Source organism: Clarias gariepinus, chromosome 14 (genome assembly GCF_024256425.1).
Source record: "Clarias gariepinus isolate MV-2021 ecotype Netherlands chromosome 14, CGAR_prim_01v2, whole genome shotgun sequence".
NCBI classification, from domain to species: Eukaryota; Metazoa; Chordata; class Actinopteri; order Siluriformes; family Clariidae; genus Clarias; species Clarias gariepinus.
This window is the reverse complement of record NC_071113.1, coordinates 1,996,914-2,014,464: the sequence shown is the minus strand read 5'-3', so window position 1 is coordinate 2,014,464 and position 17,551 is coordinate 1,996,914. Positions and strand designations below refer to the sequence as shown.

General features: G+C 41.8%; 1 protein-coding gene across 1 annotated transcript in view; it reads right to left on the bottom strand.

Annotated features, from left to right (window-relative positions):
- LOC128540933 (double C2-like domain-containing protein alpha) overlaps positions 1 to 17,551 on the bottom strand; it is a 45,726-nt gene that overhangs the window by 13,989 nt on the left and 14,186 nt on the right. Inside the window, exons 3-5 of the mRNA XM_053510930.1 lie at positions 14,244 to 14,323; positions 10,022 to 10,096; positions 7,194 to 7,303 (exon numbers count right to left, since the gene is read on the bottom strand). Coding sequence (XP_053366905.1) covers positions 7,194 to 7,303; positions 10,022 to 10,096; positions 14,244 to 14,323 — 265 coding nt within the window. The remainder of the gene's footprint in view (positions 1 to 7,193; positions 7,304 to 10,021; positions 10,097 to 14,243; positions 14,324 to 17,551) is intronic.

The window sequence follows — 17,551 nt, the reverse complement described above, 5'->3', positions numbered from 1 at the left end:
AAAACAAATGAACCTGCACTCTACCTTTCAAAAAAGTAAAGAATAAATCCCAGCAGATAAGCGTCTCCCTTTGTGCAGGCGCTGTGTATGTGTGTGCGTGTGTGTGTGCGCGTGTGCGTGTGTGTGTGTGAGAGAGAGGCTAGAGTAAGTGGAGACTCCCTTTCCTCATCTTACATATTAAAACTTTCTTCTCTCGTTTAAACACACTCACAGACACATTAACGGAAAGATTGTTGTTCTCCTCTAAATTATTAAAGCTTTTCCACTTTATTTTAATGCTGCTCGCGACAGCATAACAGCCCGTTAATTCATGCTCGTGTAATGATGAGATGGACAAACTCGTCGATGCCTGTTCTTTTATTTTCTGCATTGTCAGGTATAGTACAAACTTTCGGGTGGATCCTGCACTATCCAACTAAAAAAACTACTGAAGAACAAAACTTAGGCTCTATATCCTAACTTAAATCTTGCATTCACGTTGACACACACCGGACTGCATTACACACAATGCATCTCCCGCACTGGACTACACTTCCGTAAACAGAGGTCATAATTCAACGTCTCTCTCCTGCTACACTGTTTTATCTAAAAAAAAAAAGCAATAAACATCGCTAATGACACTTGTGTGAGCACAAACTAACAGAATCACTGCTGTAAAGTAAAACAAACAAACAAATCACCCAGCACCTTACCTCTGAAAATATTTGCGAAGAGTTTATTTAGAGAGCAGAGTGTGTCTTTTGCCTTCATTTCTGTGCGCGCGTGTGTGTTTTTGTGAATGGGGGTTTCGCACACACACACACACACACACAGCCGGCACAGTGTCTAATTATGCTCACACACACACACACACACCGCGATGAGGAAGAAAATAGATTTTTAACCTCTGTATTGAGAATTTCTTTTGCCTTACTCGCGTGCACACACAGTACACGTGCTGTACACACGCGCTTCTGAACACAAAATAAAATATTTTGTGTTTCACACACGCACATAGTCACAGTGTTAAAGTAAACAGTACACGCGTGCGCAGATGTGGATTATACCAGTAAGAGACGAGCACTAAGACCCAGCAGGGGAGACGATTCCACAGCACAAGAGAGAGAAAAACCATGGGTTCAAATTCAAATTCAAATTTTATTTGTCACATACACAAACATACACAGTACGAAATGTAGTGAAACGCATTATACGACTGCCATTGACCCTAAAAGAGAGTTAAATTTTACAAATAAGAAATAAATATGAATAAAAGAAATACGATAGAAATTAAATTAAAAAATTAAATTAAACTAGGAAAAATAGAACTAAAAATAAAAATAGAAATGTGCTAGGAAAAAAATAGAACTAAAAATAAAAATAGAAATATGATGTACAAAATAGAAATATACTGTGCAAATTGAAATATACTGTACGGTGTGTGCAAATATGCATAGAACAAAGTGTCTTAGTGCAGAGGTTATTAAAGTGTCTTTGTGCACTGGTCCAGGATGTAAACGTAAAACTGTAAAATGTAGTGTAGTTGTGAAGGTAGGTGTGCAAAGTTATTAAAGTGTCTTTGTGCAATGGTCCAGGATGTAACGTACGACATGTAGTGTATATATGAAGGAAGGTGAGCGTGTAATTGCCCATAGTAATTTGGCTCAGTTGTGATCACGTGACACTCGGCATCAAAACAAGAAGCGCATGCGTGAAACATGATACTCGGTGCTCGTAAACCAAGACAATGCTTGTTTTTCAAGTTTTTTATTTTATTTTATGAAAAATCGTCTTGTAGAACACTCGTAAACCGCGTTACTCGTAATTCGAGGTTCCCTGGTATATACTGTATATATCCCTGTTAAGACATTACAAAAACTATAGGAAACTATGAATTTTAAAGCATGATTTTGGGCATCTCATTTCATTATTATAAAAATAATATTGTGACGTGGGCGGGGTGGCGGCTGTCGACCGTCATGCCTTGCAGGGGTTCTCTATGTATTCACCCTGTTGGGGAAGGTTGTTTGGGTTAGTGGCTTCAGCCAGGTTTGTGTGTTAGACCGTGTGTGACCTGATAAATGTGCTCCGGTTCATGCTTAGGCCGAATTGGATGTGGTTCTCGTGTGAATGGGCTGCTCATGCTATACCGTGCTGTGCAAAATAAAGTACTTCCAGCCATTGCATTGGGCAGCAATTAAGCCTACTCGTCTCTCCAACATCCTTTCTGGCGGTAAATCGCTACATTGGTGTCAGAAGTGGGATGGAGAGTAACGAGTTGGAGAGCACTACGGAGGACCTATGAAAGATCCAAGCAGGCCGCCGAGTAGCGGAGCAACTACTAGGGAAGTAAGAGCCTTTTCCTGACGGGGCTAGCGTGAGCAAACCAGGGCGACCGAAGCGGAGCGGTGAAATGAAGATTCCGGCAATGGATCTCGGAATGGACTCATCGAGAGTCCCAGCGCCGGAGCAAGCTACATCTCCGTGCGCCGTCAGCCGGCGAGGCGAGCCGCAGCTGCGCCTTCCCTCCTACAACAGCGCCGTCGAACCCTATGCATTCTTCGCTTAAGTGGAGCTAGCCGCCGACTTGCGGGCTGGTCCCCAGCGGAAACCGCTGTTAGAGTAGTACTCTAACTGGAGGGCGACGTGCTCTGGGCACTGGAAGACCTCCAAGGTGATGAGCGGAAGGACTGGGCAATGCTACAGGAGTCGCTTCACTTCCGGTTCGGCGCGGGTGACCATAAGGGGCTATCCAAAGTTCGAGCCCGAGCAGGAAGAGCTAGCTCATCGCGCATTTCTCCGAGGACTTCAACCGCCGCGGCTCCGCGAGCACATCAGGATAGTGGCACCAGCTTCCCTCTCTGAAGCGCTACGCGAGGCTAAGCGTGCAGACCCCGTAATGCCGGAACATCACGGCAGGTGAACCTAGCCGGGGACAGGGCTACCTGTCACGGCTAGGCAACTAGCAAGTCTCCAAGGTTTCGCAGCGATGCTGAGGCACGGGACCTCGGGACTACTATTGCAACGTTCCCAGGCCTGAGGGACAGCGTACCCCAGCAGCCGTTAAACTAGCTCTGGGGGGCGCTAAGGGGAAGCACGGTTGCGACGTAGAACCCCCGACTTTGAACATTCTCCCCGTGCAGTCTTCCGGGCTCTCCGGCGGTGATCAGCCATTCGAGCCGGCGTGCAGCCGAGTTATTGCGTCACCTAGAGCATCACCCGTAGTCGCTTTGTCTGTGTCACAGCTGGACTGTGATTAGCACATTTCTGAGCAGGAGAAGGATCCGGTTCCGCATAGGGTGCTAGATTGGGTTAAAGTGGGCGTGAGACCGGATTACACCGCAGTCGCTCATCTAGGGCGAGAAGTAAAAGCTCTTCACTCCCAGTTAACTCACCTAGCGTTGCACGAAGGGTTACTCTACCGCCGCTCGGAACGCCGCGCGGCGGGGGCGAATGCTTTCAGCTGCTGGTACCAAGGGCTTTGCGGGCATGTGTACTGAGTTCTTGCATGGACGTTCCGGTTCGGGTCACTTTGGGGTGAATAAAACTCTGCGGGGGTTGCGCGCTCATTTCTTCTGGCCGGGCTGTCATACCAACAGTAAACTCTTTACTCACCGATGCGACCTCTGCATCGCAAAGAAGGGCCCCACCCAGCACTCGCGAGCACCGCTGCAGGACTTTCGAGTGGGGACACCTATGGAGCGTATGGGCATGGACACACGCCGGCGAAACGTCGAACTCTGCGGAGAGCGGACCGCCTCAGGACAATGTTTCGCTCCTCCACAAAAGGACCCCGGCATTCACAGAGCCAACCGCCTTCACGCCTCCAAGACTGAGAGAGTCATGGTGACCGGGGAAGGTCAAAGCTCGGATGGGGGCAGTGTGGCGTGGGCGGGGCGGTGGCTGTCGACCGTCATGCCTTGCGGGGGTTCTCTATGTGTTCACCCTGTCGGGGAAGGTTGTTTGGGTTAGTGGCTTCGGCCAGGTTTGTGTGTTAGACCGTGTGTGACCTGTTGAATGTGCTCCGGTTCATGCTTAGGCCGAATTGGATGTGCTTCTCGTGTGAATGGGCTGCTCATGCTATACCGTGCTGTGCAAAATAAAGTACTCCCAGCCATTGCATTGGGCAGCAATTAAGCTCACTCGTCTCTCCAACATCCTTTCTGGCGGTAAATCGCTACATTGGTGTCAGAAGTGGGATGGAGAGTAACGAGTTGGAGAGCACTACGGAGGACCTATAAATGAGAATGGAAAGAAAGAGATAAAGGTTCTGCATGTGCAGTTCCAGGGGCTGTGCCACACTGGCATGCGGGCACACAGCTGACGATAAGTGTTGGTGCGCGGAGTGGCAGAACTGAGCACGCGGAGGCAGCGTTTCTCCCGCTGTCGATGGCCGACGCGAGTCCTCGCTGACGTAAAAAGGAGATCAAAGGGCGGAATTCTAGTGTCCTTGTTTAAAGTCCCTGGGGCGCGTCACATCGCCCCACTGACATGCTTCTTTTATATTCTCCATCACATCACGTACTTCCCAGACCTCGGACAAAACTCCGCGCCTTGCTTTTATAATGCGGAGCAAGCCCGAGATCATATTAACGTTAATTATCGCCAGCCGGCACAAATAGGCGGCTCCCGTCCCTTTGCTGCCTATTCAGGAAGCCTACGGAGTGAGCGAGTAGCGATAGTAGATTTGGGCGCACGCCTATCACAGACGCAAGCCGTGGCAGATCATCATAATTGTCTTTAACTTGTATTTCATAAGGTTGATTATTCAGTGAAACAAAGGCTCAGCTGAAAAATGTTAGGCACATCAGTCACTTAACCCCCAATAAAAGGTATTTAGTTGTAATATAACAGATGCGCACTAAATACCAAACCTAAACCAGGCACAAGGATTAATTAAACAAGATATAGCCCCCATACCCGTTTTTTTTTTAAATAAAAATACCAAAGAATATTATTGTGTATAGACTGATTAAAAACAATGCAATTTACGCTATTATAAGGAAAATCTAAAGTTCTTCTATTCAAGGATTAAAAAGGCAACAATGTTAACTTCCAGGAGATTAAAATTACACAAATTGAAATCACTGAAAGTCTCCAGAAGAGCCTCCGATTCAAGAGGTTTTTAAAGTGGGGAGAAGTGCATTTCAGTTTCTCTGAATGTATAGGTGAGAAGAGCCGATTCACACCTGGGGAGGGTGGATAATTTGTATTTAAATGTTGTCTGGCATTGTAAAGCACTATAGTGACACTAAAAGAACAACCCAGGATTAATAGGAATTATTATACTGCATAAACATTATTTAGCACAAAAAAATTCTCGCGCTCGGGAAAACTATGCGTGCGGTTGAGCGCCGATTGAACTTTAGGAAATTAAAGCGGAGAGTTTTTATTTAGACTATAAAAAATAACCTGCGTCTATTTTTAGGCGTGCCAGCTGCCACTTTTTAGTTAGAATTTTTTAATACAAATCTTATAATGCCCACATGACATGACGAAATAAAGGCACGGCTTATTATGATCCCGGGCTTGCACCCCGCGCTATAAAATACTTGGGGTTTGTTGGGTTACAGTGGATTTTACTACGCGGTGTGAGTGCAATGGCCATTCGTTTGCTCGCGCTGACTCTGCTCTCCGCGGATGGCCGGACCAGCCCCTCCCACCTCTCGCTCCTTTGAAGTCCCCGGGGCGCGTTCCATTTGCCCCACTTGCATGCCGCACTTCCGCATTGTTGCACGCGCGTTGCATACACAGCGCGTAGTAAAATCCACTTTAACCCAACAAACCCCGAGTATTTTATAGCGCGTGGTGCAAGCCCGGGCCATTAGCAATGATAGCTCACCAGTCGAGTGTAATTCTGCGGTCCCGCTGCTTCGCATGTCTGAAGGGAAGGACGCCTAACTAGTGAGAGAGAAGCGATATTTACTTGGGCGCACGCCGTGACAAGCTGAAAAAACTGTTGTCAGATTAATGTGCAAAAACTATATAATAAAACTATATAAGACTACATGCCTTTATGAGACTCAACTTTTATTTAAGCGCACTCACAATAACGAAAAAACTTAATGATTTTGTAAATGTTTGAAAGCAAATAAGGTGCGCTGTTCTGTATTGTTTTTGGTGAACTTAAGCGCGTCAGAAAATAAACGCAAACATTTTTTTAAATGGTCAGAGTCAGTCTGCTTGCTGTTTTCCGGACGCATCCATAATCAAACTTCATGGAAAACTTAATGAGTGCTGATTTAGACTATGGAGTAAATTAAAGAGGAGAATCACGATGCCGAATCGAAGTCCTGAGCCCAAACCTGATTTAAATTAAATTAAATTAACAAATATTATAAGTAAAAAAAACAATAGCCCATGTTTAGAAACTGTTTATAAATACTTTCCGACATGAGTTGGGCTGGTGTTATGCGCAGAGCGCCGGGAGATTTCCTGAAGTTTCGAAATCGCGGGGCATTTTTTCTAAATAGATGCTATCTTTAATAACTGATGGAGGTTTTGAGCTGTATACACACGCATTCCTGCCTAAACAACTCTTAAAACTACACCTGTGACACAATAACAGTAATATTTCGAACATTCTGCAGGCTGATATTTGGAGAAACGAAAGAATAATGAATAAACCAGTTGTTGGGTCAAAATAACTCAACCAGGTGTTCATTTGTAAACTACATCTTATATGAGCCAACATGAGCAACCCAACAATGTGTTTAAAGTACCTGAAATAATCCAGAACTTAAATAACAATAAACCGATACAGAGATACGCTGTATAACAGTCACTGTTGTATTTACTGCAACGAGCAAAAAATGTCACTTTGCGCCACCTGGCGGCCATTTTACGAATGACTTTAAAATGCAACTGATTTATTTTGGCCGCTGACGTTTTTACACGGCAGTGAGCGCGACGGTAATAACCATTCCAATTGATCAACTACTGTAAATAAAATTCATGTTTGCTTCAGCATTGGAAACAATATTGTTTTAGGCTAACTAATCATACACAACTCTTCATTGTACATGGTCTGGCTTTTAGATAAAGTCCTTTCATGTGCCATCTGGCGGATATTCAGTGAAGCACAACAGATTATTTAAATTACCAAATGTTGCTTGTGGGATGTCACGGCATGGCGCACACCGAATTGCGGTGTTTCGTGGGGGAAAACGCACATTTTTAATGGCCACATCTTTAATGGTTTCTTTTTCTGCTACCTGAGTGTTTTTCTGTACATGTCCTCCTCCGTGATACCGTAGTAAGTAAGCGTCTCATTCCAAACAGGGTTGAGAGTGTTCTTCACAATCTTAGTCTTCAGCTTGTTCGCCTGGATGGAAAAGACAAACATACACTTTTTCAAAAAACCTTTTTGTTCTTTTGTTTTTTTTAATAGAAAAAAGGTGTGGTAAGAACAAAATTGCCTTATCATGGCACCCGGTATACTACTACAACAGCAACACTCAGTGATTCATTCTGTAATTAAAATGACAAGCGCAACAGATGGTGGGCTGTTGAGTTTTTAACCTCCAGTCACTTGTTATATGAAATGAGCCGAATCAAAAAAACTGACAGCGTGTTTGAAACCTATTTTTATTACTCTGACAAGATTATTTTAACAAAAATGACAGAAATATCAAAACTAATGTGTCCCTTTTAACACACATAAAGTAAAAAATAACATAATTTTCCCAAAAAAGTCATCAGTCCCTCAAATTGCATTGTGTATTTTGCACAAGATGTTAAGGCAACAAGCCAGTCAATACAGTGGGTGCACTGATCCCCAAATCCCTGCATGTTTCATCATTTGGCTAACAGGAAGTGGTCTTTTTCTCTATAGACTGTGAGCTCTCGTACACAAAAATAGGCTGTGTGGGTGGGATAAAGCTTCCATCTGACCAGCCAGATGAAACCAGAGTCCTCATTAAAAGGCATGGTAAACAAACTGCACATGTCTGATCAAGGTTATTAGAGGTCAATTAAGCAATTATTATATAAAGTATTAAATGGCATCTGTTGAACCTTGCATAAAATCTCTAGTTTCATTTATAAAAAAAAAAAATTAATTACAATGAAATAATAATTGCCTTATTTTTAAAATGGAAATTGCAACAAGCAATAATAAAGGCCCAGTGGGGAAGGATTCATGGTGCCCTGTGCTAAAGGGAAGAAGCCACAGACAGGACGGTTAATGACCATGTGGAAAATTATGACAGCCTTTTTTCATCCGCACACTTCTCGTTCAGCATTGAAACTGAATGCGTATTCAGCACCAAGGCCAGCCATGCTGTGTTCACGAATTCCATAACTGGTATCACATTTCCACTCACTTTTCTGCAGTCATTGTCCAACTATAAAAGGTCTGCCATTTGGTGAGTAATGTCTCCTGGGTGCGCATTTATGATTCCCACTCCCCCATGTACTGTATACCTTAGACTTCAACAAATCCAGAGGACCTTTAACAATGGGAGACTCACTGAGCGGGATTCTCCATCCATCTGTCATTGCCTCCTCGGCTTCTGCACCTTCAGCTTAAACCTTCAATCTCTACTACTGTACTCTCACCAAGCCGTCGACTGCAACAAATGCTAAGGGGCTGCACTTGCCTGTCCTCTTCATTCACCCTCAAGACCTCTACTTCCCTTACGCCCTTCACCAATCTTTATTCTTTAAATAAAAAAAAATAAAAAAAATTTTTACTAAGCTATTTCTCCTCACATCTGTAAATGCCCAGCTACATTAGCTTTACACTGGTGAATGCGGCCCACCAACTCACATGCAGGGCACACCCTGGGTCAATCCCTAATTCCCCTCCTGCAGACCAGTATTCAGCAGCAAACCTTCCTGCAGCAACTAAACCAATTATGCATCACCATGTGTGCCATCTAAACATCATCTATGCGTGCTATTCTGTATGTCCGCCTGATATCATAGGGTACCCTGCACGTTGATTGTGGAGGGGATTGCTGTCGTCAGGCCAGGTTAACAATGAACCCAAAGAAGTGACATCTAGGGCTGACCAAAGCATACAGGGGTACTAAACCAATTATCGAGTATGTGCATTTCTGGGGCTAGTGGGTAATTTTTTTATGTTTTGTCCCTAACTTCTTCTCTGTGGCAACACCCCTTTCAGATTTACTTATGAAGGTTTAGTGAAATAAAGAAACAATGAGAACATTCCAGCAGCTGAAAACCCTTCTAATCAGTTTTCCCATGCCATCAAACACGTCATATAGGGGCTCTTATACTGACGGGTTGACACATCTTGCTGGTCAGGGATCATACTCCCTGCAACAAATGGCAAGTGCTAAGGATACCAACCCTTGCATCATCCGTTGGTTATTCTCACTGCAGGATCACTTGAGGATCACTTGAGGATCACCTCATTATGCACCAGTCCGTGATGCAATATGGTAATACTGGTGGACTTTACCAATGCCATGTGTTTCTCTCAGTGCTCTCGACTATCTCAGAGTGGGGGGTAGGGGGGGCGGGAGTGGAGTGCTGAGCCTATGGGCCTACAGCCAATGCCTTTCATCATCTACATGTACCTTACTCAGTATCCAAAAGGCTGGTTTGGTAGCACCAAGGCCAGCTTAATCATAATTAAATATAAGAAATAAAAGTGCAGACAGTCTGTCTCAGATGTACAAAACTATTTTTAATGTAAGAGAAATTGCAATGATTGGGAAAGGAAACCAAGGTGTGGATAATGTCTTTATATTTGAAATGCCTCTATATCCCACAGAAGGGCTGAGAAAATGAAGAAAAATGTGTCTCATTTTTCCAATGCTAATAAAAATCTGGTCCTTTGTGTGTCTGGGTTTTTACTGTGGGTGTGTGTGTGTGTTGTTTTCTTAGGTATCCAGATATCTGCTTTGAAAGATCAGCTCCATCACCTGAGGCTGAGGTGAATCAGTAGGATAAAAACATATCTCTGTTACTGTCTCACTTTATCCTGAGGAGATTTCTGGATGTAAATTGCAGCCACATATCATCACAGACAATAGTGCATCATCAAAAGAGAACAAAAAAAAGTAGAACAGACCTTGCAGGCACCAGGGAGCAGGTGGAGCTTCACATAAGGGTCTGCTAAACCATTGAAGTCCATGGGCTTCAGACCCTGTAACACAGAGAAGACTCTAGAGCTGAACACCCTGCACAGCCAAGCCATCAAATGATCTTTCACAGAGTAAGACATTATGACTCCATCATTAATTTCAGTCTGAATGCATGCTTTTGGAATCGGGATTTGAGAGTTTTATAGATTATGGGGGGAAAATGGTTCAGACTAAATTTTTCTTAGATCTTTTGGTAAAGAGTGAAATTCAGCCACATATAAGAAACATCTGTTCTATAGCAATAAGGGCGTCTGTTGTAATGTTTTATTAAACTATAGTACAATACTGCGGGCTTGAATGTTAAGGCAGCATGCAGAGCAAAATCTCTGTGTGTCTAATCATGAAAAAGTCTTGGAAAATGATTTTATAAAGTGTACCCATAATCACATTTTTTCCCATAAAGGCAGTGCTGATCATATCTACTACCTTCACTTTGAATTACTTTAAATGACAACTGTTGAAATGGTTTCTTAGATCAGTAATTAAACTGTGGGAGTAAAAGATTTTTGTGAGAGAAACTGGAAACTCTTATTAAAAAAAAATGTTTCTCATAAATTAGTAATGGCAGGAAGGCAAGTGAAACCATGAGAAGCATCTGGAGACTAAAATCCTTTTTCTAGTTGAAACAGAGAGTAATGAAAACCCATCTGATCTTAAAGAAAACCTTACATTCCTAAATATGTTCATTTAAGTGTCCATCCTATGAATGCATATGACAAACATAAAAGGTTTTGTGATGGAAAAATAATCCATACCTTCTCACTAATATGTGTACAGAATTTAACAGAGCTGTGGTATAAATGCATTTTCTTAACCTGCACGTCTGCTTTAATGGAGCAAATTAATATTCAGGGTTCATCATATCTATTAATTTCCTCACTGACCAACTTCAGTGTTACTTTGCCTAGGCTTAAAGTACTCCATTCGTCTTCTTAACTGTATTGTAATGATATCACATTGTTGCTAATGTGTTTCCATCCTTATAATGATCAATGGACAGAGTGCTTAATAGTGACAATGATGAGCAGAAAGATGTCTTGACTGATTGATCAAAAAAATCCAGGCCTGTCAATTTGAGTTTAATAGTTCACATTCATCAGGTATATTGTCCTTGTCACTGTCTATTAATCTCAGACTGACTTACTGTATGCAACCTCCCTTATTGTGGAATCTCTCCTAGTTAGACTTCAATGTAGGTGTTATGGCTTGTATAGAGATGTTCTGTTTTTGTTTATGTTTTTTTAAAGGAAACAAATATTATATATACATACTGTATATTTGAGATCTTTCGTAAAAGACACTTTCAAATACTTGGTGATGTACTCTGAAACAGAATTTCTGTCCTCCAAATGAAAACAGAATAGTCTGAAAGTTTATTACACTGAGCTATGCCTGAGTCTGTATGCAGGGAAGCACTCGTCTGTAAATCAGATCATGATAGTTTTGATACTGCATCCTCCAACCTGTTAATGCTTTCCTGTAGAGTTTGGCTGTATCCAGTGTCTAACCTAACCTCACATTATTGTTCAAGCAGATTGTTGTACTTGTTGAGTTATCTGGGAATTTGCACATCAGCTTCTGCTTCAAACTAAAAAAAAAAAAAAAGCCTTTAGTCAACTACAGGGGACATGAAGATTAACTCTGGAATCACTTTTTATTTCTTGTGTCTGACAGCTTTGCAAGTTACACAACAATTGTTTAAGATTCAAACCCTAAATGAAAAAGCAGAAAAAGGGTACGTCACTATTTCTGATTTAAATTATAGTTAAATCACTACTTCCAATAAATATTAGTTAAATAAAAATTTAAACAAAATTATTTAACCAAGCTTTACACATACTATTCCATTAAACCTTTAGGAAACAAACAACAATCATAGCATAAAAAAGTTATTGTTTTTCTCTTGTAATGAGCACTAAGCAATTAAATTAAATATCAAGTAACTCAGAGTCAAATGATCAGTCCTTTGTATAAGTAAAGAGTGGGACTAAAGACCCCAATTCATTCTGGATTACGGTCAATGACAGACCCAAATTGATTATGAATTTGGGTTGCCTATAAACCCTAATACATTTTAAATGCTGGACTATCAACCAAATTCATTATGGACCCAGGAAGAGCACAGACCAAAATTATGAAATTTATGAAGTATGAATTTATATAATCACACATTCAAATTCATTACAGTGGTAAAGTGCTCGCCATATCATCGTCGAGATCGTTGGTTCGAACCCCGGTTGATGCTGTTTTCCTCTCATAGCCGGAGGCCTAGAGAGAGCTGATTGGCCGAGCTCTCTCAGGGGGGAGGGATGAGAGGTACTCAGTGCTCCCACATTAATGACGGCTCTACAAGCCAATCAGAGGTGTCTGTGAGCTCGAGCAGGCGGAGGGAGCAGATAGCACTGTTCCTCCAAGTGTGTTACGCCGCCCCCAATGGTGCGTGAACGAGCAGTTTGAAAAAAGTGGTCGGTGACGCCACGTGGATCGGAGGAAAACACGTGGGTCGTTCTGTGGCCCTCCTGACTGATTGGCGGTAGATGCTTAATGTGGGAGCCTCCAGTGACGGGGTGGAATTGGATATAAATTGAATGTTTATAAAAAGACAGTAGACCAAATAAATATTTCTTTCAAGTGGACTACAGACTCATATTCAGACCACTGATCCAGGTTAAATAATAAAACTCTGATCCATGGATCCAGTTGGCATAAAGACGAAGGCAGATCACAAATCCAGGTGAGCATGGAGCAGCATTAACTGCTATTTCAGGTAGGTTATAAGCTTTTTCCTCCACTAAACCCACCACCAATTGTTTTTTGACCTGTGCAATGATCTTGAAGATGTGTCCACTGCCATCATCCCACACAATATGCTCAACAAGATGACAGAGGATCTAGAGGATGCAGTAGCTGCATGGGAATTGCTGGAGGGTAAATGAACTCTTTTTCTACTTTTGACTTCTTCCTTTGCTATCAGAGCTTGCCTCCCAGCAGCTGCTTCCAATGACTTACCAGTGGTTGCTTAAAAAGAATGGGGAATGTTTAACAAATTATAAAGCTGGTTTCATTGCTCAAATCTTATCAGCAAAATGCATTCAGTGCCACCAGCGTCATAAATGAGGTAACATGGTGATAGGCTTAGGGTGTAACCAGATCACCATTCATCAAAACATAATTTAATGCAATACATTGGGTAATGCAAGACTGTGTAAAAGTGAGGCGTATGCAATGAGATATTCACAAATATCTGCTGGTGGCAGCTTTAAAAAAATTACAGGGCAAAGTAGAGATGGCACTTCATCATCACTTGGTAATAGGACAAACTGGCAACAAACTGGCCAGGGTTTTGAGCATTAGTATGGGAAATGCTTGTGAATGGGTCCTGTAGGAATGATGTGTAATGCACATAGTGTTAGCTGAAGAAGTGCTGCCAGGCTATCAATATCAGCCCCACGTCAGGGTGACAGGGAGGGTAGGGAGGGTTCCATCTCTCCACTTCGAAGCAATGAAACTTGGCACACTTTCAAAAAGGAAGATATGACCCGTTGTTGGTATCAATAACCTGTAAAAACTGCTATTTAACGTGGCTCATCATAAGCCTTCTAACAGCAAAATTGAAATTCAGTACATTATGCTACTAAAAACTCCACACCTTAATTTACCTAACACATTAAAATTTGCACCAGGCTTAAGAATAATTGGCCCAACTGCTGTCCACTACTACTACTACTATGGGAAATAAAGGCAGTGGTATCTCAAAAGGTTAAGAGATAAACAGCCCCACCAGGTTACAACTCACTGTCCCAGAGAACACATGTTGTCAGCATGCAAGGGAAATTCCCACAATGTGTGTTTACCTCTACACAGTAACACAGACTCCATAAAGTACTACACTAAGACTCCTCAAGAGATTTTGCATGAAACCATCACTTTTATTTACACAAGCACCTCTTTTTTATTTGACCAAGAACCCAAGTCTAAGCTCAACCCTGAAGTATGTAAAGCGTAACAAAAGCATTGCCGCGTTCATGTAGTTTTGATGCCCAAGGCTGACGGGTCAGTCCATTTTGATTATTGTGGATTGTTTTGTGGCATTATAGATATTAACAAAATAGTCTATTTTCATGGAGCAGATGCAGGAGAAGTGCATACCTTGGCGCGGAGAACTGTGCAATGCAGGGAACTTGTGGATGACTCATAGAGCAGGTCAAACTCCAAAGTGCCTAAAGAAGCTGCAAATTAAGAGAATTCAATAAAGATCAGACTTTATAGTGACATACCTAATACTTAATGTTATTGTTTAAATACTTGCTTTTAAAACTAATAGTCATGACCTTCTCAGTAGTAGGAATTTAAGATGTGATACAATTGTTGAAGTATTGATACTAAGACATTTTTTATGCAAATCAGGGGAAATAGGACATGTTTCAAATATACAGTAGTTGATCAATTGGAATGGTTATTACCGTCGCGCTCACCGCCGCGTGAAAACGTCAGCGGCCAAAATAAATTAGTTGCATTTCAAAGTCATTCGTAAAATGGCCGCCAGGTGGCGCAAAGTGACATTTTCGCTCGTTGCCGTAAATACAACAGTGACCGTTATACAGCGTATCTCTGTATCTGTTTATTGTTATTTAAGTTCTGGATTATTTCAGGTACTTTAAACACATTGTTGGGTTGCTCATGTTGGCTCATATGAGATGTAGTTTACAAATGAACACCTGGTTGGGTTATTTTGACCCAACAACTGGTTTATTCATTATTCTTTCCTTTCTCCAAATATCAGCCTGCAGAATGTTTGAAATATTACTGTTATTGTGTCACAGGTGTAGTTTTAAGAGTTGTTTAGGCAGGAATGCGTGTGTATACAGCTCAAAACCTCCATCAGTTGTTAAAGATAGCGGCTATTTAGAAAAAATGCCCAGTGATTTCGGAGCTTCAGGAAATCTCCCGGCGCTCTGCGCATAACACCGGGCCAACTCATGTCGGAAAGAATTTATTAACGGTTTCTAAACGTGGGCTATTGTTTTTTTTTTTTACTTATAGTATTTGTTGATTTAATTTAAATGAGGTTTGGGCTCAGGACTTCAGAATTGTGATTCTCCTCTTTAATTTACTCCATAGTTTTAATCAGCGCTCAGCCGCATGCATTAAGTTTTCCAGAGTGCACCGGCAGAAGTAGACTAATGATTATGAACGCGTCGGGAAAACAGCAAGCAGACTTTAAAAAAAACGTTTGCGTTCATTTTCTGACGCGCTCAAGTTCACCAAAAACAATACAGAGCAGCACAGCTTACAACACTTACAAAATCACAACACTTACAAAATCACAACGTTTTTTCGTTATTGTGAGTGCGCTTAAATAAAAGTTAAGTCTTATAAAGGCATGTAGTCTTATATAGTTTTATTATATAGTTTTTGCACATTAATCTGACAGCAGTTTTTTCAGCCTGTCACGGCGTGCGCCCAAATCAATATCGCTCCTCGCTCACTAGTTAGGCGGCCTCCCCTTCAGACATGCGAAGCAGCGGGACCGCAGAATTACACATGACTGGTGAGCTATCGTTACTATGGTTGCCCGGGCTTGCACCCCGCGCTATAAAATACTCGGGGTTTGTTGGGCTACAGTGGATTTTACTACGCGCTGTGTATGCAGCGCGCGTGCAACAACGCGGAAGTGCGGCATGCAAGCAGGGCAAATGGAACGCGCCCGGGGACTTCAAAGGAGCGAGAGGTGGGAGGGGGCCATCCGCGGAGAGCAGAGTCAGCGCGAGCAGACGGATGGCCATTGCACTCACACCGCGTAGTAAAATCCACTGTAACCCAACAAACCCCAATCATCACCAGCCGTGCCTTATTCCGTCATGTCATGTGGGCATTATAAGCTTTGTATTGAAAACTTCTAACTAAAAAGTGGCAGCTGGCACGCCTAAAAATAGACGCAGGTTATTTTTTTAATAGTCTAAATAAAAACCCTCCGATTTAATTTCCTATAGTCTAAAAAGCGCTCAACCGCACGCATAGTTTTCCCGAGCGCGAGGAATTTTTTTGTGCTAAATAATGTTTATGCAGTATAAGAATTCCTATTAATCCTGGGTTGTTCTTTTAGTGTCACTATAGTGCTTTACAATGCCAGACAACATTCAAATACAAATGATTCACCCTCCCCAGGTGTGAATCGGCTGTTCTCACCTATACATTCAACTGTAATGGACCTCTCCACACTTTAAAAACCACTTGAATCTGAGGCTCTTCTGGAGACTTTCAGTGATTTCAATTTGTGTAATTTTAATCTCCTGGATTCTAGATTCTAAAGTTGACATTGTTACCTTTTTTAATCATTGGAATGGAAGAACTTGTTATTTTCCTTATGATAGCATAAATTGCATTGTTTTTAATCAGTCTATACACAATAATATTATTTGGTATTTATTTATTTATTTATTTATTTTTTAAACGGGTATGGGGGCTATCTTGGTTCATTAATCTCCGTGCCTGGTTTAGTATTCAGTGCGCATCTGTTATATTACAACTATCATAACACTCAAATACCTTTTATTGGGGGTTAAGTGACTGATGTGCCTAACATTTTTCAGCTGAGCCTTTGTTTCACTGAATAATCAACCACCGCGACACCCCCCTCTCTCTCACACACACACACACACACAGAGCCGACCAAATCATTAGCACGTCCCTCCCCCAAACAGCACAGACATTTACTTACACCTAAACTGAGTTGTTTGAGTAACATGGGTCGAACCCGTTACAAATCATAACAGTCTACTGCATTTCATTCTTATAATAACGCAAAAACACAAGCGGGGCGGAATGACCGACATCAGCGGACGCAGTAGAACGTCCTAACACTGTTTTAATTTTATGGTAATTTATTTCAGTTAATAAATCTACTATAAATTTAAAGAACACAAGAAATAAGATGACACAAATCCATACACCCTTTTTTTTAATTACAAGTGATAGAATCAAAAGGCTCACTGTGTTAACATTTATTGTGCTTAAATTTGATCCTTATAAGATTTGATTTAATTTAAATTCTAGAACAGTGGCAGCTGGAACACCTAAAACAGATGCAGGATTATTTTTTTATAATCTAAATAAAATGCTGTTTTAAACGTGGGCTATTGTTATTTACATGCAATATTTGTTAATTTAATTTAAATGGGGTTTGGTCTCCGGAATGTTGAGCATCAGGATCCTCTTCTTTACTTTCCTGCGTAGAATCAGCGCTTATTTGCACGCATTAAGTTTTGTAAATTCGTTTAATGTTTAATAGTAAATAATGACCCCCGTTGCGCTGTACCACCGCTCGGAAAACCTTATGAAATACAAGTTTAGGACAATTATGATGATCTGCCACGGCGTGCGCGTGTGATGGGTGTACGCCCAAATCTACTATAACTACTCCCTCACTCCGTAGGCTCCCTGAATAGGCAGCAAAG